Genomic DNA, 20,670 nt, shown 5'->3' on the forward strand with positions numbered 1-20,670 from the left:
TAAGATATGTTCGATCATGCGACAATGCAGCCGACCTCTTCACAAAATCACTCCCTACCTCGGTATTCAGAAAACACATCCATAACATTGGGATGCGCCATCAGAAGGATCTATGACTGTTCATTCGAGGGGGAGCTTACGTAGTTGTACTCTTTTTACCTTACTATGGTTTTTCCCATTGGGTTTTCCTGGAAAGGTTTTTAACGAGGCAACAAAGACGTTAAGCGAGAGCGGAGAGTGACACCGGTCCCCAAGGGGGAGTGTTATGAAAGTCATACATTCCAACGCCGAAAATGTTGAAATAATTAAAGATGTGGGTCCCACTGTCACTATTTGCACAGTAATTTTTCTTCTATAAATACGGAGTTTTCGATCATTTGTAAAAACATGATTACACATCCTTCACTCTTCCATTCTCTCTGATAATAATCTTTCTATCAGTATTAAAAGTTCTACGGGTATAAACTTTTGCCCTTATTTAAATTCCTGCGATACAAATAAATTCCAGTTCCTTTTATAACATATTTGTATTTATTTAATTTTCAGTTTGGAGGCTTCATTTTTTTTTTGGCCGGTATAAGAAGTTCAACATTCATTTGAGCTTCTTAGTGAGGAGAGGCATATGTTCTTCAACATCAATCCTTCCTTTCACTGTCACCCTATTTTTGGGTGCATCAGAGAAGGAACATGAGCCGCCGCCTTAGTCATTGATTTTCCCAGATTCAAGGGCATGTTTAAGATCAGAATGTTGAGATGGACCAACAAGGTGTCAAGGTCCAAACTCAACATTATCGTGACTAACAAACCACCTCAATGTGCATAAACAATTGAGTTGTTTACATAGAAGGTTACTTTTCCTGTTTTGTTTGCATCTTCACATACTCTGGACTTGAGGAGTACTTTGTAACTTACTTTATCATTTTTTCTTCCAAAAAAACCCCTTTGTTGGACGGGATGGACTTCGTGGTTAAGAAATAAGGGTCGAAGGAACTAGGTTTGAGTATCTAGTTAGATTGTCCGGTTGCAATTAATGGGTAGGTACATGAGACAGTGGGCCTTATGGCGAACCGTTAGATTTAGTTATTTTTGAAAGGGATCCGACGGCTATTGTTAAAAGAAGTACATCGCTACTAAAAGCAATAACGTAGGTTTATAATTAATATGTGTCAGATTTACGGAGTTTTGAGCTTTTAGCACATCCATAGATTTTTTATTTTAAGATTGATCTGATGGTTGGTATCTAAACCGTGGTTAAGGTAGTTGTGGTTGAATTGTGTGCGGCAGGAAGCAGTTGTGGTCATGAATTTTGATGTAGTGAAAGGCATGGTTATGGACGCATAATTGTCGTGGTTAGTGAAATTAGTTGACAGGAGCATGGACAATGGTGTTGGTATGCCCAAAATTTGTGGTCATGATAGTTGTGGTTTAGTTGTGTTTGGGAGTAAATGTTCAATCGTCTCTTCGAAAACCTGTGGATGTGGGCATGAATTGGATAGTCTTGTGGATGTGGTCAACAATTTGATAGACAATAGTGGTTGTGGTCAGTAAATTGTTATCCACTAAATTACAAATAAAGCTATTTTCTTTGAAACTAGAAACGAACAATCCAAAAGAGAGAGACAGAGAAATTTTCCATCTTAATTACTTGTAAATGAGTACGAGAAAGACCGAGCAATAAAGAATTCTATTTTTTCAAAGACGTAAGCGTTGACAATGTCTTGACTAAGAACATCGATTTGAGAATAAAGAGTTTTAATGGTTTCTTCCATCAGCTTCTCAATGCTCGCCACTTGTAGCTTAACCTCCACCTTCTTCCTCTCTGCTTCACAATGGCGGTTTGTTCGTCGAATGCTTTCACCTCTGTGGAATGCTTCACGCTCACGAGCTTCTCCCTGATCTTATTGTCTCTCTTGTCCATGAAGTTTCCAAACGGCCAGTAATAGACCTTGTTGTCAATAGAGAAGGAGAGACAAAAGTAGATTATGGTTTGTAAAAATATTTTTCAGATTCTATACTTTGCCGTCAGTTGATGAAAAATTAGTATGTAGTTACTTAGGATTGTTTCTCGACAGAAGATCAAAGAGTAAAATGGAAAATTGGATATAAATAAAAAAATACTTAATTGATTAAAAAAAAATATTTGGTTTGTTTAGTTAAAAGGGCATTTCAGAAAAATCATAACAAAAAAGTACTCCCCAAGTTGGAAATATGTCCAAGTGTAAATAGAGAATGAGAAAGTATCTCATATTGTAATTTTTTCTAAACAATTTCATGTATTTACCTTAATGTAAAACATTTTCCATGCTACTTTCACAACAAGTGAGAAAAACTGCTTTTTTTTATTAAACCTTATATCAAAATAGCCGATAAAAAGTAAGGAGATGCAAAACCGATGCTTCAGTAGAGAAACCAAACAAGTTGAAGAACTCAAATATCTAGATAGTAAACATATAACTGGTTTAAATAACATAAGCTCCATAATGCACTTTCCTTTTAACCCTTCCATAGCTTCAAAACTTTATCTTTACCACCAGAGACTACTTTCTCACCATCTGGACTCCAATCCACAGCAAAAACCTATCCCCAATAATAAAACAAAAGGGTCGAAAAATTAAGAGAGGAAAAAGATTGAAGTTGCTGTAACAAGTTAAGCTTTTGAAGGTGTTGGTTAGTACCTCATCTGCATGACCAGGAAGATCTTGTTTTAACGTTTTCGTCCTAATTTCCCAAATCTGTGTGGAAATAACAAATTATTTAAATAGAGTCTTAGTAACATCTCCAATAATAAGTATACAAGCAAGTTATTACCTTGAGAGTAGAGTCTTTACTGCCACTCAAAAGCAATCTACTGTCAGCAGACCAACTGACTTGATAAACAGGCCCAACGTGGCCACGGAAAGCTGTAACGAATTGTCCTGTGACACCGTTCCATAACCTAACTGATCTATCGAATGAAGCACTTGCAATCCATTTCCCATCAGGTGAGAAATAGACATGATTTACAAGCTGTTCATTTTAATCAAATATTCAAAGGTACATAATTAGAAACAGAAGTAAACTAACAAGACTTAGGTGAAAAGGGTGAAACTGTAAAGTAATGTTTAACCTGTTGATGACCGGTCAAGCGCTTTTTAGGTTGTTTGCTAACAGATGGTTCCCAAAGGAACATAGTGAAATCATCAGAGCCTGATACTAATCTTTCTGGGGAATCCCCTTTTGTTTGGTTGTATCTTTCTAGCGCCTATAACACGAAAAATGTTCTTAAATCATGTGAGAAAGTGATCTTAACTTGTGGAGTGGGGTGAGAAGCTTACCTTTTTCATTTCTTCATTTGGAGGATACTGTCTTCCAGTGTGGTCAAAAGCTCCTGTTCGAAGAACATATTCTGTGCTCAGTGCAAGGGAGTTAACCCAATGTCCATGACCCTAAAGTAATCAGAAGAAGCAGAGTAAAATTGAAGTGGCCAAAAGTGAATCTAAACGAGCTACAGGTCACAAAACATGTTAAGAGATAGTAGGCAGAAGAGGAACAATGATCATAAGAAAGTCCAAATATAGCTAAAAGTTCACCTTCAACTCTCGAATGAGCTTCCCCTGAGTAGTCTCCCACATCTTTATCGTACAATCTTGGGAACTGACAGGAAAAAAAAAACACAAAATCATGTAACAAAAGTGATGATGGGGGCAAGTACCAAGTCATTAACTAGATAAAATACACTGCAAGTTAAGTTTCTTTCTCAATATATGATTATTAGACCAGAGATTCCCAACATCAACACTTAAAATCAACTAAGCTTTAAAATACATTGAAATATCTGACAACAGACCAATGAAAGTGGATAAGAAACATACCCTGTATAAATAATTCCGTCTCCACCCCATTTGACACAAGTCACAGCAAGTGTGTGACCACTGAGACAAATCAAAGTTTTTTTAAGAGTAACATCCCAAATCCTTGCATCCCCATCTTTGCTAGAAGTTACAAACCGACGGCATGGTGAACTAAGGTGGACTGGCTCCCACGAGATACCAGTAATCCATTTCTTGTGACCCTAAGGAAACAATGTAAAGATCAAAGGTAATGAGTGAGCATACATGTAAACATTCCACAAGTTAAAACAATGTCAAGTAGACTTACTGTAAGTGGATTGCCGTCTAGCTCTCCCTTCTTTGGATTCCAGCAACAGATTTCACCTGATTTACTACCACTCACCAGATGCTTGCCATCTGGAGACCAAGCAATTGAGAGTACCCAGTTCCTGTGTCCTGAGAAGATTAGAGGCTTTATTATTAGGATGAACTATTATTACACATCTGGTGAGGGAAATTTTCGAACCTTTGCAAGTAAACAATGGAGTCTCAGTGTAGAGATCCCAAAGCCGGACAGTTGTATCACCTGAGCCACTTGCTAGCTGCTTACCGTCAGGACTAAACGAAACACAAAGAACAGCTTCCGCGTGACCTAAGATTTAAAACAAAAACCACAAGTAAGCAATTGATACATAGTACTAGACCAATAATGTAAAAGAACAGAACAAGAAGTATGATATGACATACCAGCAATAGTTTGTGAGCAACGGTTAACTGGACGAATTCGAAACACAGCTTGTTGTTGATAAACTATAGTCAAAACCTTCTCCACAGACACTGTTAAAACAACACACGTTTGTAAGAACATACTTAAACAGAGACATAAGAGTGACACAACAAACCAAGCTTGATTGAATGGTTACCTTGGTTTTTCTCCAAGTAAGTTCCAACAGGAACAAGAAGCTCTTCGTCTGATACATAGAAACTGTAAGGCAACATCTCCTCCTGCAAACCAATACTCAAAAAATTCAAAACTTTATACATAATTCATGGTGGGTAATTAACAAAGTTTCCGAAAAATCATTTCTTTAAACGAAATTAGATGGGGAAAGTGATGGTTACGTTATTGAGGAACCTGTTGACGAGCTGAGTAAGCTGCAGAGGACCAGCGGTCTGAGGAATATACATGGCGGAACCTAAGTTAGTTCCTTCTGGGTCTGTTAACAGACACATCACCGTGTTGTTCCCCATCCCTGCTTGGCTCGTCTCCATGTTCATCGCGACGAGGATGGAGTTTAGCGACAAAACTCCAACTTCGTGTTGGCCGTTTTGAGAGAAGAGGAAACTGCAGTTAGGTTTGTTTTAGTTTTAAATCGACCCGAGGCTTTTAGGGTTTTAGCCAAAAACCACAAAAAAATAAAAAAAATAAAAAAAAATTGCGAAAGACAAAATAAGATCGATCGCCGTCTGTGGGCATCGAACCCACGGCCACGGGATTAAAAGTCACGCGCTCTACCACTGAGCTAAGACGGCATCTTTGTTAACTGTTAATTCTTTTTAAAAATTCTATTAAAATACGTTCACATCAAAGTTTTTGGATCCCATTCATGTGTGTACACCAAAGGAAGATAGCTATTTAATCAGTAATGCAATATGTTGTAGTGCTGTCTAAGATTATGCCATGATATTATAACACTGTAATTTGTAAAAAGGCAAGAAGAATTAAAAGCCAGCACCAGCTTATGCATATGTACCTGAAAATTCCTTCACTGAGATCCATACTTACCTCATGCAACTACAAACACTGCAAATAGCCTTAAAAACGAGACTTTGATGTTACATAAGCGGATAAATAACAATTCCCAACCTATGTCATACACCATTTCATATTAAGAGGCAAACATACTCCATAACATAAGTAATATGTTATCTTGAGATCAGTTTGATTAAACTCTGGTTCAGCTACTGCTGATGATCTCATCACAATTAAAAAAAAACAATTTTTATATTGATCAGTTTCAAGCAGTGTTTTGAAACCCGACCCGGACCCGCGGTTGAACCGGTAAACCCGGTTATCCAGAAAAAATCCGGTTTGGGTTTTGTGAAAAACCCAATATTTAGAAACCCGCAAAACCCCAGTAAAACCTGGAACCTGATAGCGGTTGAACCACCGGTTGAATGAATAAATAACTTTTACTTCTTGTTTTAGTTTTTAATTATGTTTTTAGATTATGTTTTATATTCTAAATTTCCAATTAAGAAATTAGATGCTGACCAAAAAAAAAGGTTAGGTTTTCCTTTTTCAGTTTTATATTTGTGATTTTTAGATTTTGATGAAGATTTCACTATGCCACCTGAAGAAAATGAAGTGAACGATGGTAAAGAGAACCAAAATTAGTTGATGTGATTTGGTGTTAGTTTATTTCCGTTATTGACAATTTATTACAATGATCTTTTACTTTTGGTTTATTTTGTATTTGAAGTTTAATTTATTATTTACATTAGACATTTAAATATTTATAAATTTTGTGTCTTAATTTTTTTAGATGTCATAACTCTTACCTTGTTCAAGGAAATTATAAATAGTCTAAACTATTTTTTGGTATTTTGTATGTCTAATGAAAATAAAAATATAAAAACTAAAGTTAAGTATTTTCTAAATGTTCTTAAACATAAAATATATACATATCCAAACTATTATTTTATGTTTTACAAAAACATTAAACTTTAGTTTCTATATTTTTATTTACATAGCTGATATATTATTATATAATAAAATTAATTCATTTATTAACCTGCGGTCGACACAGTGACCCAGTAACCCGGTAAGTCGTCCGGTTCAGTGTCCTAGTCGGGTTTAAAAACATTGGTTTCAAGATTATGATTATTTATTGGGGAATTGCAACACATGTACATAAGGAAAATAGAAATAAAGTTTGTACCCATAACACTACTTTGGCTACGATATTTTGTGTATATTATGTATTAATTGCATTTTTACCCTTGATAACACACGCGCGCACCACATATTTTCTTCTTCACCACCATCACCTATTCCACCATTGTTGCCACCATCTCTACCGTTTTCTCTCCTACCACCGCCGCCGCTACTTGTGATCTCTTTACCTTTTCTCACAGTGTCTTTTGAATTAATATTTATCGTGGACATATCATTAGTGTCTAAGCAATCCGATCTGTTTGTGTGTTATCTGAAATCAAAATCACCGTTTAGTTTTCAGATCTGGTTAGAAGGGGTTAACAACAAAACGACGAAAAACGTACTTTCTGAAAAAAGTTAAAGAGTAAAAGTTTGATCTCATATACTATATGAAAGCACTAAACAATATAGTCACACGGAAGACACACTTAAAGCTACAGTTAAGACGTATGCAGTTGAAGATTCTACATTTAGCCCAAACTAACGCCTGTAGTAACATAGTTGCTGATTTCCATTCTGTTTAATTTTGCTCGGCTTGTTTGGATAAAAACCCAAATCTGATGTTACATACTATATTGAATATAGTATAGTCGTATGCCAGCCTTTTCCCATACATGGACATGCGTGCATATATGTTCTCTTCTTTGGTGAACATGCCATCAAAATAGTATAGTTTCCTCCTATGTCGCTTTCACTATTACACTCCCTCCTACTCTTTCTCTTTTCCCCTCCCTTCCCCGGTCTCTCTCTGTCTCTCTCTCCATTCCTACTTCCTTTCCTCCATTCTTCTATCTTTCCTCCTTCCTCCTTCTCCCCTCCATTCCTACTTCCTTTCCTCCTTTTCTCATTCATCAATATAGTAACTATCATCAATTACCATACTATTCTAAATAAAATATAGTATATTTTAGACCTTCAAGGTTAGGGTTTATGTAGCTCCGTTATTGGCGATGGTTTGGTTTTACAATTTGGGTTTATGGTTTGGGTTAAGGGTTTACGGGTTGGGTTTAGGGTTTAGAGTTTGGGTTTAGGGGGTTTTTGTATTTAGGGTTTGGGTTTAGGATCTACGGTTTGGGTTTAGGGTTTAAGTTAAGGGTTTACGGTTTGGGTTAAGGGTTTACGGTTTGGGTTTAGGGTTTTGAATTTGGGTTTAGGGGGTTTAGGTAGCTCCGTTTGGGTCTATGTTTTGGGTTAAGAATTTGTGTTTGGGGTTTGGGTTTATGCTTTAGAGTTTTGGTTTAGGGTTTAGGTAGCTCTGTTATGGTTTATGGTTTGGGTTAAGAATTTGGGTTTAGGGTATACGGTTTGGGTTTAGGGTTTAAGGATATACCGTTTGGGTTTAGACTTTAGTGTTTAGAGTTTGGGTTTAGGTAGCGGGTTTAGGGTTTATTTGGTTGTGTTTCATTATGTTGATAACCAACATCAATTGCCATACTATTCTAAATGAAATATAGTATAGTTAGAGTAAAATTATTCGTGTGCCTATACTAAATAGTGTGTAATATAGTATGATAATTTTATCTTATGCATTTCAACATCAAGCGTACGCGTCTGAAGGGAGAGTTTGGTCATGTTTTGCGCAAATTGTTCCATCCATCTTGAATTACTGTATAATGGCTATATTCTTCATTCTTTTGACTCTTATGAATATTCAGCAAATTCACTCTTATTTATTTTATTAAGAATGTATCGCATAACATTGTGCGATTACTCGTGTTATCTGTTCCGTTTTTGTTGTATTATTGTATATATATAAGGGAAACATTATTGGTAGGACATGTTTTTGTGTCCTTAGATTGGTTTATGATTAATTCGGAGTTAAGGACAAAGTTAAGGACAAACCCAAAAAAAATTAGATTGTTGGTAGGACTTTTGTATGTCTTTTAGTAAATAAATTAATTATTTTTATATTTAATGACATTAAAAAGAGAAGTGTAAAAAAAACAAATGAGATTAAAATTAAAAACATAAGAAAAATTACAAAGATTTGAAAAAAAAATTACAAATATCATAAATAAAATAAAACACTACAAATATCATAAATAAAATATCATAAATAAAACATATGACATTAAAATTGAAAACATAAGGAAAATTACAAAGATTTGAAAAAAAAAATTACAAATATCAAAAATAAAATAAAACAAACATTTTTATTTAATTCATAGAAACCAAATAATATTATATGTTATTTGGAAGATGTCCAAAATTTTCCTATATATTTTCAATCAAATCTTCTTTTAACTGTTGATGGATATGTGGATCCCGAACTTTTTTGCGACGCCCAATTCTTTTTCCGTGTTTTGTAGTCTTTTTAACGGTAAATGCAAGATCCTCATCTGCTGCGGGTTGAAATTCTAAAACGCTATACTGAGTGTGTGAATATCGTTCGTCTTCGACAATCATATTATGTAGTATGAGACATGCTCTCATGAGATTTCCTATTTTACTTTTATCTCATAAATTAGAAGGATTTCTAACAACGGCAAACCTCGCTTGCAGGACCCCAAAGGCACGCTCAACATCTTTTGACGGATTCTTGGGTTTTAGCAAATAAAGAATTTTTCGCACATTGTGGGAGTCAGATAGATTGAATAAAAATCGCCCACTTTGGAGATATTGGACAGGACCTTTGGTTTTTTTTTACTTCGCCTTCGGAAATCAGGGCGGTCTGGAGTGAGCGGGTTGCAAACGATTTGAAGAGATCGATTATTCCTTTTGATTTAACTTCGCCTTCGGACATCACGGCGTCGCTATCGGAGATTTGAGATTTCGATTGAGTTTGGAGAAGAGAGAATAACACACCGACAAATCCTTTCTCGGCTTCGAATACATCTCCCACTCCAATGCTGCCACGTTTCGTTAAGGACGACCCCAAAAAATCTCTTAACTAAGGCCCATCGCAAATCCGGAAATTTCTTTTTGATTTATTTTCAACCCAAACTCGATTAAGGACGGGCATAAGGGGCGCCAATAATGTTGGCCTAACAAACACAAAGACTATACAGTACATGGTGTTTATTGATTAACTTAATGGATGACTGGATCTCTATATCTTAGAATATCAACATTTCAAACCAAACCAACTCCTCTTAAACCGGACTATAAATCTGTGTAATTGCAGTGGACAAGACTTGAGCTGAAAGCTCATTCAGCAACAATTCCTCTCCCTTCACCTACAGCAACCAGAATTCAACAGATCCAAAGTTCCACAGCAAAACTGCATTTTATTTAACAAATAGCTAACACCAAATGCATCATTGACACCCCATATCAATACCTTATTTCGTTTACAAGACATATTCCTCAAGAACTACTGAGATAAGTCTCATAAACAAGTTGTGCAGCTAAGAGATCTACAGTACCCGACCCAACAGACTTGAACACAGTTATTTCACTTGCACTCTTTCTCCCTTCTTTCTCTCCCGTTACCAACTCAACCAAGTTCCCACAAATCTCTTCTCTCGTAATCACTCCTCTCTCAAACCCTCCCACCAGCTCTCCCGCTTCTACCAACGCAGTGTCGTTATCCACAAACACTCTCCCTCTCTTGATCGCCTCGTCGTCACATTCCTTCATCTCATGGCTAAACGACCCGACAAGGTCAAGATGTGTTCCGGGTTTCAACAACTCACCTTTGACCAATGGAACTGTTGAGTTTGTTGCACAGCTTATGACATCTCCGAGAGGAATGATCTCATCTAACGAATGGTGGCTCTCGAATGAGATCTCTCTGTGCTGAGAATCCTTGGAGAGAGTTTCAGCTAAATTCTGAGCCTTTTGAGGGGTTCTGTTCCATATGATCACTCTTCTTAAGCTTGGCTTCGCAGCAAGGTGGGATTTGATCAGATGTGGCGCGAGAGCACCGGAACCAACCATGATCAGCACCTGACTATCGTCTCTAGTTAGGATTTTGGAGCCTAGGCCTGAAACAGAGGAAGTGCGGTAAAGGGTTAAAACGGTGCCGTCCATTGAAGCTAAGGTTTGTCCTGTGGTGGAGCTGAAGAGTGTGTAGGATCCATGGATGCCTGGTAAGTTCTGAGTGGAGTTATGAGGGAAATAGGTGACTAGCTTGACCCCCATGTAAGGGAGAGAAGGAGAAGATGACCAAGAAGGCATGAGTAGGAGGGAAGAAGGTGGTGAAACGATGTGGTTTTGGCGGACAGGGCTTGTGATTGTTGAGGAATGTCTGGGGAGATTAGTCTGAAAGTGATTGATCAAGGTTTCATGTGAGAGGATCGAAGGAAACAACTTGGCCGGAATGAAAACTGGGAGCGAAGCCATTAGAGAGATCTGCTGAGGTTAGGTATGGAGGAAACGATGGTTGTTTTAAGGAGAGAAAAGGGAAGAAGACAGAACCCAGATTATTCTTGACTTTTTGTCTAAATCAAAGGGCATTTTGGGGAAGGACTTAAAGATGAGATTCCTTGTAGGGACTCTTCTACAGCTATCCACCAGTCATCATCTTCCTCGAAACTTTCCTGTGTGCCAACACAACACAAAAGCTTATTCTTTTATTAAACGCGAGAAACTAGACGGCATCTGGAGTCAAGTCAAGAACATAACACTTTGTTGTTCCTTGTAGTAAAAATGGTTTAGTAAACTAACCAAGGTGTGTGGTTCCAGTGTCTTGGGTTTGCTTTCAAGATCATCTGCAATTTTAGCTGCTTCAAGCCACCATGAGTCTCTGCTGGAAGCACTATCTGGTTCGCGTTCGTTATCAATATAAATTTCTCCTTCTAGGTAAAGATTGTTAGATACATTTTGTGTCTCCCCTTGATCGTAAACTATATCTTCAGGTAAGTAACTATCTGGAACTGGACGTATGGGAGATCTATAATCTGCAAGAGAAAGTTACAAAATGCAAGTGGTATATCTTCTGCTTTCAGAATGTTTTTGCAAGAAAATCTTCTGAGAATAGTACACACCTCGACAATCTGGATCATAGCATTTCTGATAATAGATTCCCCTTCTGATGTCAACGATGTACATCACTACAACAACAACAAAGTTTGTTAGCTGAGAATAGCAGAAAACGGTTGAAACTCAAGAGCAAAATAGATGAAATGCAGATGGTACCATGATTGCTTTTATGTTCCCTGCCAATGCGTTCACAGTATCTATTTCTCAACATGCTGTACACAATCAGGCTATCTTCTGAAAACCAGTACCAGCATCTTATCTTACCTAAATATCACAGAATAATTCTTTAAGAAGATGAGCATTACAATTTCTCCAGAACAAAGATGTTGCACAAATAGAAATTGAAACCTGAGACATCCCCGGTGGAAGCAATGGATTCTACGAATTGGTCTACGAGCGGGAACGGGGACTTGCCCCCGAAGTACGATGTTGACATGTCACTTGTGCAAGCATCCACTTGGAATTTATGAGCTCTCTGGTCTCTTACAATACTGTTATTGTTCACCTGCCATCTCCAAAGAGTTCAGTTAAAAGGGATATATACATTAGTGGAATCTTCCTTCAAGTTGGAAGGAAGATGCAATTGGAAGCCAAAAGCAGACGTCTGTGATTGTACGAGGCAAAATTGATGGAAATTACCTCTGTGTCAAAGCAAAGTGTCTTCATACAGTCTGACTCCATCTTGCAAACCAGAAGCTTCTCACAATCTGATGTCACGTTGCAGATTAAGGATGACATGAACACATCTTGTTCGCTCTGTTAGTTACCAATGGTTTTGTTAGATATTGTAATTATTATGAACTGTTCTTAAGTAATACAACAAGTCAGAGCTGAAACAGCAACATAGAAAATGAGAGGGAAGGTGGACTTACCATATCCTTACATTTGAAGCGTCCTGTAGGTAGAAGTACCGACGTCTTTCCAGCTTTGGATGATAATGCAAGACGGAAGCAACGGTTTCTCGAGTAAACAGCAGTATCCACAAAAAGTAGGGATGCCGAATCATTAGCCTCTTTGTGAACAAACAACTTGCGTAACCTCTCATCTTTTTCCTTTGTGCTTACTATCCGTGAGCATAGCTGAAGAAGAAACATCAAGAAGGAAATGAGCCATGCCCAACATAACCTCCAAACTTGCAGCTTAGAAACCATCTTTTCAGGCAATAAAAATGAAACTATTGTTTGAAGCATACCTCTCCTACAAAAGCACCAACGTGTAAGTTGTCCTTAAAGGCAACCTTTGGAATGATGAGAATCAAATGCCGGGAGAACTTATCTGCAATGAGAACCAACCAACCAACCTTCTTATACTGAAATATCTAAGGAAGGACATTTGACAATAAGTAGCATTTTTTTCAGAGAATAAAACTGAAGCAAACAGAACACAACTAAACTCATAATCAACTAGCAGTAGGGACAGCAACTATACCTTTAGTAGAGGAATCAAGCTCTACCATCCACTCCTCTTGTCCTTCAACAGCATATTTCTCATGCAATGCTTCTAGAATGACTGATATCAAGATATCAACCATTTGATCCACATCTTTTCCTTCATTTACTTTCTGATTGAACTCCAAATCAAAGTACATATGGCATGGCAGTCCCTAGGAAGGTGTAACAATTAAATCAAAGACCAGTCATGCATAGTTTTCGGACTTGCAAGAGCTATGCAGAACACACAGAAACAGTTTATACTAGAACGAGTTATAGATACCTCTTGAATCACTTCATAATGGTGTCGACGCCTTGGGTCCATAGATTTGTATCTAAGGTAGCAGAAGAACAAAAACAAGTTACGCATTACAACACTATACGAATGTTAAAAGAGGTAAGCAAAAGGAAACCTGTTCCAGAATTCTTCATAAGTTGAAACCAGAAACCTTCTTTGTCCACTGAAATGATCTTGATAACTAAAAACACGCGCGTTCTCATGCCTCTTTACAAACTTAACCGCTTCATCTTGCCGAGGAAATGTAGCCCAAACTTGTTTCCTAAAATAAATCAAATGATACACCTCACCTTCTAGAGACAAATATAAAGAGCTTATTCATCATGCATATACCTGGAGATTGCTTTCCTTTCTTCAGTGAGATCAATACGTATCTCGCGTAACAGCCTCAACAAACTCAAGGGCCTTTTGGGAGGAACGCCATTGGGAGACCCGTAGAATACAACTGGTGAGAACTGTCTCCCAATAGTCTTCTTTACATTACTGGAACCAGACTGAGATATGACATAAGAAGACAATCATAAACACACATAACCCCCGATGAAATAGAGACAACAAGTTGGGTTGATGATACATACAAGGGAGTCAAGACTGAGACTTGAATCAATCTGGTTTCTTTTTCCAGACAAAGAACTTGGCTGCAAGCTCTTACAGGTCCCAGGAGAAGCGTTGTTATCCGGATTCAACATCTTTTTGCTCCGTTTCCTTTCTCTCATAGCAGAGGCTGAAAATGAAGACATGAGATTCAATTGGCAATTGGCAATTTCAACAGAGAGAGAGAGAGAGAGGGAAAGAAGGAAAGCTGACCAGGAGGAGAGATTCCACACTTGAAACACTGAAACAATCGATCTACGTCATCCATGGTCGTCTTCCCGCTTAGTTTCTTCGCCATTTCTCTCTCTCTCTCTCTCTCTCTCTCTCTCTCTCTCTCTCTCTCTCTCTCTCCTTTTCGCCTCTTCTCTGACAACAAGATCAAAGAGAGAGAGCCGCTTTAAGCGAAAATTTTCGAATCGAACGGCGCGGTGAAAACGTAAGCGGAAGTCGTCGTCGTCATCTCAAAATATCAATTGAAATGTCTCGTTGGAAGAAACACTACCTGCCGTTTAAAGGTTATAAATAAACACACTATGTCGTCTTAGCCTTTGATTAGTATTTATAACCCTCTTTACTTTTCTAAAAGAAACTACATTTTATACTCGCGGTAGCCTTTATCAATTGTTTAGATTAGTTTTATAATAACTTTTAAATTAATTATTTAATTTATTTACATAATTTTCTTATCTGAAATATGATTTGTTGTTTTTATTATTTATGTATATTTATAACAATACCCTCTTATTAGCCATTTAGTTATTTGTATTTATAAATGTAATAATTATGTATATAAGCATATTCATAATTTTTGAAAAATATTAATTTGTATTTAAAATATTATATAAATTTCTTGATGCATGTAAACTGTTAATACATTATAATATTGTATCACACATTTTACATAGATTTTATTTGAATAACATAAATTATTGAACTATATGCAATATATCTAATTTTGTTTTGAATTTAAAAAAAATACTTTACAATTAATGTGTGATTGTTATACGTATATGATAGTATAAAATTTATATTTAAAATTTAATCACAATAAATATTTTGATGAAATTTAATTAATATTAAATAGCTTTTGTAAGATAATATAAAAAGTAAAGTAAATATAATGAATTTAGCTAATGTTATGTAACATTTTATTTATTGAATTATTAATATTGAGAATCTAAAGTATTAGATTTATCTACTACTTGATCTAATTAATTATTTGTATTGTAGTTAAGCTTTCATGATCGTATAATGTATTAAAATATTTATAATTTATTTTTTGCTAATAATAGATAATATTTGTTTGTTTTGGAGTTTAGGTGAATATTTTGAAGATCCTTTGAAAACTATTAAATAATTTTGATAATTGGTTTTTCTAGTTGTCAAATGTTGACGATAAGATATCAAAAGTCTTAGATAGCATATTCATTGTAATCTTGAGATTTGTTTTCTAAATGTTCAAAATTTGTATGTTTTTAGTTTGTTGATTATAATATTTAGATAGTATATTTATATAGATAAATTCATATCGATTGTTCTTTCTATCATTCTTTTATGTTATCTTTCATGCTAATTATTGTTAGTCTTCGTTATAAATTTATTTAAAATCTTAACTAACTTATTTGACATGCTTTGTTAAGCACTTTATTTTTCATTTATCTTATAAATATTGTTCTCTAAATATTTTCTTCAACATAACTCAACAGAGAGCATCTTAAATTTTATATGTTATATAAGGTGAATCACACTAATGATTATAAGAATTTATCATGTAGTTAACTTTAAGAACAATAATTTTTAAAAATCTTGTAAATCACATCATGTTATATTTATTTCAATATAGCTTATTTGGTTAGTTTCTATGAAGATTTTGACTCTAACGGACTAAAAAACATAAGATAATAGTGTTGATTAATATTAAAAAAAAAATAATGGATAATTAATTTTGTTAATTTCTTTTGATTGATTAAAAATAATTTGATACTCATAAATAAATTATGGTTGGGGCTCTCAATTTGTTCTCTTACTTAACATATTTAAATTTAATGGATAATCTTTTTTTATATTTGAATTAGGGCTTTTTGCAAAATTGACTTAAAACTCAAAGTCAAACCTAAAACTAACTCATGCTTTTCTTGGATTTTTTTTTCCTATTCACCCCACAAGTTCATATTATTCACGAAAATGCCATTAGTTTTTTTTTCTTTTTTTCGAAAATGACATTTTTACTCTCTCAACCTCATCATCTTCAAGTATTTACAAGATTGCCATTACAATCAATACACCAACCAACATGAACAACCAATTTGAAGTTCTTAATGCACCTCAAATCAATTTACACTCTCTCTTTCTCACTTGTTATGAACTAAAAACAACATCTCTTTCATTTTGCCTCCATATTCATCCAAAAAACTCAAACTTTTGATTCAATTTTTTTTTATGGTTTATAGAGCCATTCAAGCATACTATTCTTGGTGGGTTACTTTCGTTTGAGGTTCTGGGTGGTTGGAGAAGACTATGTATGCTAAGGAAGTCATATCACTAGTTTAAGGTATGAAATTGATTTTTTTTTTCAGATCTGTTCACGTAGAAGACTTACCCGTAAGTCGTCTAGGGTATTAAGTCGTCTAGGATAAACGGGTTAGTTTTGCATTTAACCGAATTGTGTCAGATATTTGACTTTTCCTGGAAGACTTATCAGTAAGTCGTCTCCGGAAAAACAAAAATTTCAATATTTTATTAAAGCTAGACGACTTATCTGTAAGTCGTCTCAGATTACTTTTGCAATTGGAAAATAAAACTTAAATAGTTAACTTTTCCCAGACGACTTACGCGGAAGTCGTAAGACAACTTACTTGAAAGTCGTCCGACTTACTTGAAAGTCGTCCAAGATAAGCAAAGTCGTCCAGATTTATTTCCTAGATTCTGGTCAAACCTTGCTTATCTCGGACGACTTTCTCGTAAGTCGTCTACCTGGACGACTTTCAAGTAAGTTGTCTTACGACTTCCGCGTAAGTCGTCTGGGAAAAGTTAACTATTTAAGTTTTATTTTCCAATTGCAAAAGTAATCTGAGACGACTTACAGATAAGTCGTCTAGCTTTAATAAAATATTGAAATTTTTGTTTTTCCGGAGACGACTTACTGATAAGTCTTCCAGGAAAAGTCAAATATCTGACACAGTTCGGTCAAATGCAAAACTAACCCGTTTTATCCTAGACGACTTACTGGCAAGTCGTCTAGAGTTTTTTTTTTAACAAACAAAGCTGGACGACTTACAATTTAAAATTCAATTGAAAAATGACCTGTTTGGACGACTTACTTGTAAGTTTTCCAGACGACTTACTGGAATGTCATATGCGTCAATGTTTAGTAAACGTTCATTTTCTCTATCTTTACTAATGTGTTTTATTTTGAATTTTTATAGATGATGCGTCAATTACATGCAGTGTATGGAGAATGGTTATTGAAAGATTGCCGTTGGGATTTTGTGGTTGATAATGTCAAAGGAGCGAGAATCATTTTTTTTGGGGAAGGTTCGACACATGCTGAACTTCTTGCAATGGCTCAAGAAGATTATAACCTGGACATGAGCACAGAATCTGTGGAGATAACCTACTCATTACCAGCAGAAATGATGCTGGCTCGAGACACTCCTCCTATTCATGTTACAAGTGATCGACAAGTTCGAAACTTGCTCGAGATAACCAAAACGCATGGAGTACAACTTTGTGTATCAAGCCGTAGCAAGGTGGAAACGGTTTTAGAGTTCAGGAAAGAAGATGATGAAGCTGATGAATGTTTTGAAGATGATGATGATGATTTGGTTGAAGATGAAAATCATGATGGGGAGGAGGATGATGGGGAGGAGGATGCTGAGGAGGAGGATGATGGGGAGGAGGATGATGGGGAGGAGGATGATGGGGAGGAGGATGATGGGGAGGAGGATGATGGGGAGGAGGATGATGGGGAGGAGGATGATGGGGAGGAGGATGATGGGGAGGAGGATGATGGGGAGGAGGATGATGGGGAGGAGGATGATGGGGAGGAGGATGATGGGGAGGAGGATGATGGGGAGGAGGATGATGGGGAGGAGGATGATGGGGAGGAGGATGATGGGGAGGAGGATGATGGGGAGGAGGATGCTGATATCTCTATTGTTGCTGAAGCAGACGAGAATGGTGAGGATTACAGTGTTTATGGAAAGGTTGAAGATGAGGATGAGGAAGATGATGATATGTGTTTTGAAGATTTCAAAAAGATTGAAGGAGGAAGATCGAATGGTAACAGTATCTATGTCAACCAGAGTTTTGTTAGCAAGGATGCACTGCTTTCAGAGCTGCGGTTGATAGCAGTGAGGTTTAGGTTCTCCTTCAGAATATACAAGTCAACGAAAACTCTCCTTGTGACAACATGTTCGGTTAGTGGTTGTCAATGGAAGATCAAAGCGAGTGTGAAAAATGGGACAACCACGCTTTGGGTAACAAAGTATGTGGAAGATCAAAGCGAGTGTGTTGGAATCATTGATGGGTTGAATCCGCAGCATATCACTGATGCAATGAAGAACATGTTTGGCATGACGCTTGATTACACCACTTCATACAGAGCACTTTTATATGCACAAACATTGGTGAGAGGAACAGCAGAAGATGGGTATTCGCGTCTGCCATCATATCTCGAGCAAATCTCCTTAACAAATCTCGATTCTATCACGGCTGTAGAACTTGATTCTATCAATAGATTTAAGTATCTATTTTCCTCTTTTGGATCTTCTATCAAAGGTTTTACGTATCAGAGAAGGGTCATTGTGGTTGATGGGCTCACCTAAGTGGAAAGTATGGAGGTGTTATGTTAGTTGCAGCAGCACAAGATGGGAATTTTCAGATATTTCCATTGGCTTTTGGGATCGTAGATGCTGAAGATGAACCTTCTTGGGAATGGTTTTTCACAAAATTTGCTAGTTGTGTATCTGATGAGCAGCCTATGGTGATAGTCTCTGACCGGCACACGACCATTAAAAGTGCGTGTGATAAGGTGTTTCCTTGGGCAACCCGAGGAATATGTTATTATCACCTTCAAGATAACATTGTCAAAAAGTATAAAGGGAAACATCTCTTGTACTTGGTGAAAGGTGCTGCTTATGCTCATACGGTTTCAGATTTTGACCGGTACATGGCTGAGATACGGAGTGCAAACCCGTATCTTGCAACGTATTTGGAGAATGTCGACGCCAGCCTATGGTCAAGGGTTTATTGTCAGGGGGACATGTACAACATAAAGACAAGCATCATCGCTGAATCTACTAATTCCGCTTTGAAGTGAGCTAGAGGATTTCCGGTTCAGTTCCTGTTGGAGTTCATAAGGGAGAAGCTAGGAAAGTGGTTTTGGAAAAGGAGAGAAGATGCTTTGAGTCTCCCAACTCAACATAGTCGAGGTGTTGAATACTTGCTTGCTGTTCGATCGGAGATAGCGGATACGATAACGGTACAACCAATTGATGGATGGCGATTCTTTGTGAAAGGTGTCAAAATGGACTGTGTGGTTGATTTGGAACATGGAAAGTGTGATTGTGGTGTCTATGCAGTGGAGAAATACCTTGCTCTCATGCTTAGCTGCTGGAACATCTGCTGGTTTGCATATCTTCACACTTGTATGTCCAGTGTACTCAAAGGATTTTCTGTTTGCAGTATACTCAGAGAATATATATCCTTGTGTTGGACAACATGGACAACAAGTTGAGGAACGCACATGCTTTCCTCCGGAAGTAAAACGTGGTAAGGGAAGACAGAAGAGATCAAGATGGCAATCTTGGTTGGAGCTATCCAGGATGAGAGGACACAAACCCCGAAAGCAACACATGGTTTATAGATGCTAAAAATGCAATGAAACTGGCTATACGAAACCACAATGTAAGAAATGACGTGGACGACCTTCAAGTAAGTTGTGCAGAAGGTCGTCCAGTTAGTCGTCCAGGGTTTTTTCTTCCAGAAGATCTTCAAGTTAGTCGTCCAGTATGTAGTCTTCCAGAAGACCTTCAAGTAAGTCGTCCAGAAGAACTTAAAGTTAGTCGTCCAGGGTTTTTTCTTCTTGTTAGTCGTCCAGGGTTTTTTCTTCCAGAAGACCTTCAAGTTAGTCGTCCAGTGTTTAGTCTTCCAGAAAACCTTCAAGTAAGTCGTCCAGAAGATCGTCTAGTGTTTAGTCTATGTATTAAAAGTTTGTGTTATGAACTTATTTGTGTCAACTTCTTTGTCAAATTGCACTACCAAACAAATTTAAGAAGGTCTTGCCCTTTATATTATCCGAAAGGTTACAAAAGGTCACTGCACAGAAGAATTTTCAGACTGCTTATAGGTTACAAAATAGGGATCAAGTTCAAATACACACATCAACCTAATCTATCATACAAATAATCTAACATAGCCTATTTATCACCCCTCATACGCACCCAGGTTGGCATCATTGTCCTTGTTTTCGAACTCATGCGCGTCAGGAAGCTCTTGAAATATATCCACCACCATCTTATCCCTCATAGTCTTCCCGTTGGGCTTAGAAAAGTCTTTTTTACTAAACTCTATCCCAAGAGCATGACATTTAATGTACTTTAGAGAGTACACGCCACAATCACCAGCTCGGGCGGGAGGTATATTGGTCGGTCTCTCATATGTGAATGGCTCCAGGCT

General features: G+C 36.8%; 3 protein-coding genes and 1 non-coding gene across 5 annotated transcripts in view; all 4 read right to left on the minus strand.

Annotated features, from left to right (window-relative positions):
- Positions 1-2,320: 2,320 nt before the first annotated feature.
- On the minus strand, positions 2,321-5,184 carry LOC106324663 (notchless protein homolog). Its single transcript, XM_013762618.1, has 12 exons — positions 4,932-5,184; positions 4,733-4,814; positions 4,557-4,646; positions 4,336-4,461; positions 4,138-4,265; positions 3,852-4,051; positions 3,570-3,633; positions 3,315-3,425; positions 3,107-3,241; positions 2,809-3,006; positions 2,676-2,732; positions 2,321-2,577 (listed from the first exon to the last, which is right to left on the minus strand). The coding sequence occupies exons 1-12, from the start codon at positions 5,085-5,087 to the stop codon at positions 2,494-2,496; spliced, it is 1,431 nt and encodes a 476-aa protein (XP_013618072.1). The 5' UTR covers positions 5,088-5,184; the 3' UTR covers positions 2,321-2,493.
- Positions 5,185-5,270: 86 nt separating this feature from the next.
- Positions 5,271-5,342, minus strand: TRNAK-UUU. Its single transcript has one exon. It is a non-coding gene; the product is annotated as a tRNA-Lys (tRNA).
- Positions 5,343-9,954: 4,612 nt separating this feature from the next.
- LOC106327452 (uncharacterized protein P11E10.01) lies at positions 9,955-11,079 on the minus strand. Its single transcript, XM_013765605.1, has one exon. The coding sequence runs from the start codon at positions 11,029-11,031 to the stop codon at positions 10,054-10,056; it is 978 nt and encodes a 325-aa protein (XP_013621059.1). The 5' UTR covers positions 11,032-11,079; the 3' UTR covers positions 9,955-10,053.
- LOC106327451 (DNA-directed primase/polymerase protein) overlaps positions 10,999-20,670 on the minus strand; it is a 30,451-nt gene continuing 20,779 nt past the window's right edge. For both annotated transcript variants that reach the window (XM_013765603.1, XM_013765604.1), the window contains 14 exons: positions 14,206-14,494; positions 13,977-14,122; positions 13,732-13,892; positions 13,514-13,660; positions 13,384-13,435; positions 13,099-13,273; positions 12,863-12,945; positions 12,543-12,749; positions 12,310-12,426; positions 12,019-12,175; positions 11,827-11,934; positions 11,676-11,741; positions 11,356-11,588; positions 10,999-11,228 (listed from right to left, as the gene is read on the minus strand). In XM_013765603.1, the coding sequence (XP_013621057.1) occupies positions 11,130-11,228; positions 11,356-11,588; positions 11,676-11,741; positions 11,827-11,934; positions 12,019-12,175; positions 12,310-12,426; positions 12,543-12,749; positions 12,863-12,945; positions 13,099-13,273; positions 13,384-13,435; positions 13,514-13,660; positions 13,732-13,892; positions 13,977-14,122; positions 14,206-14,290 (1,836 nt within the window). In that variant the 5' untranslated portion in view covers positions 14,291-14,494 and the 3' untranslated portion in view covers positions 10,999-11,129. The remainder of the gene's footprint in view (positions 11,229-11,355; positions 11,589-11,675; positions 11,742-11,826; positions 11,935-12,018; positions 12,176-12,309; positions 12,427-12,542; positions 12,750-12,862; positions 12,946-13,098; positions 13,274-13,383; positions 13,436-13,513; positions 13,661-13,731; positions 13,893-13,976; positions 14,123-14,205; positions 14,495-20,670) is intronic.

The sequence above is a fragment of the Brassica oleracea genome, chromosome C2 (assembly GCF_000695525.1).
Source record: "Brassica oleracea var. oleracea cultivar TO1000 chromosome C2, BOL, whole genome shotgun sequence".
In the NCBI taxonomy this organism is placed as follows: Eukaryota; Viridiplantae; Streptophyta; class Magnoliopsida; order Brassicales; family Brassicaceae; genus Brassica; species Brassica oleracea.

Coding starts and splice junctions, on each gene's coding strand:
- LOC106327452 (XM_013765605.1), bottom strand. CDS start 11,031: ATGGCTTCGCTCCCAGTTTTCATTCCGGCCAAGTTGTTTCCTTCGATC.
- LOC106324663 (XM_013762618.1), bottom strand. CDS start 5,087: ATGAACATGGAGACGAGCCAAGCAGGGATGGGGAACAACACGGTGATG. Junction 2,733..2,808: donor GTAAAGACTCTACTCTCAAG/GTAATAACTTGC, acceptor ATTTCCACACAG/ATTTGGGAAATTAGGACGAA. Junction 2,578..2,675: donor TTCCTGGTCATGCAGATGAG/GTACTAACCAAC, acceptor TATTGGGGATAG/GTTTTTGCTGTGGATTGGAG.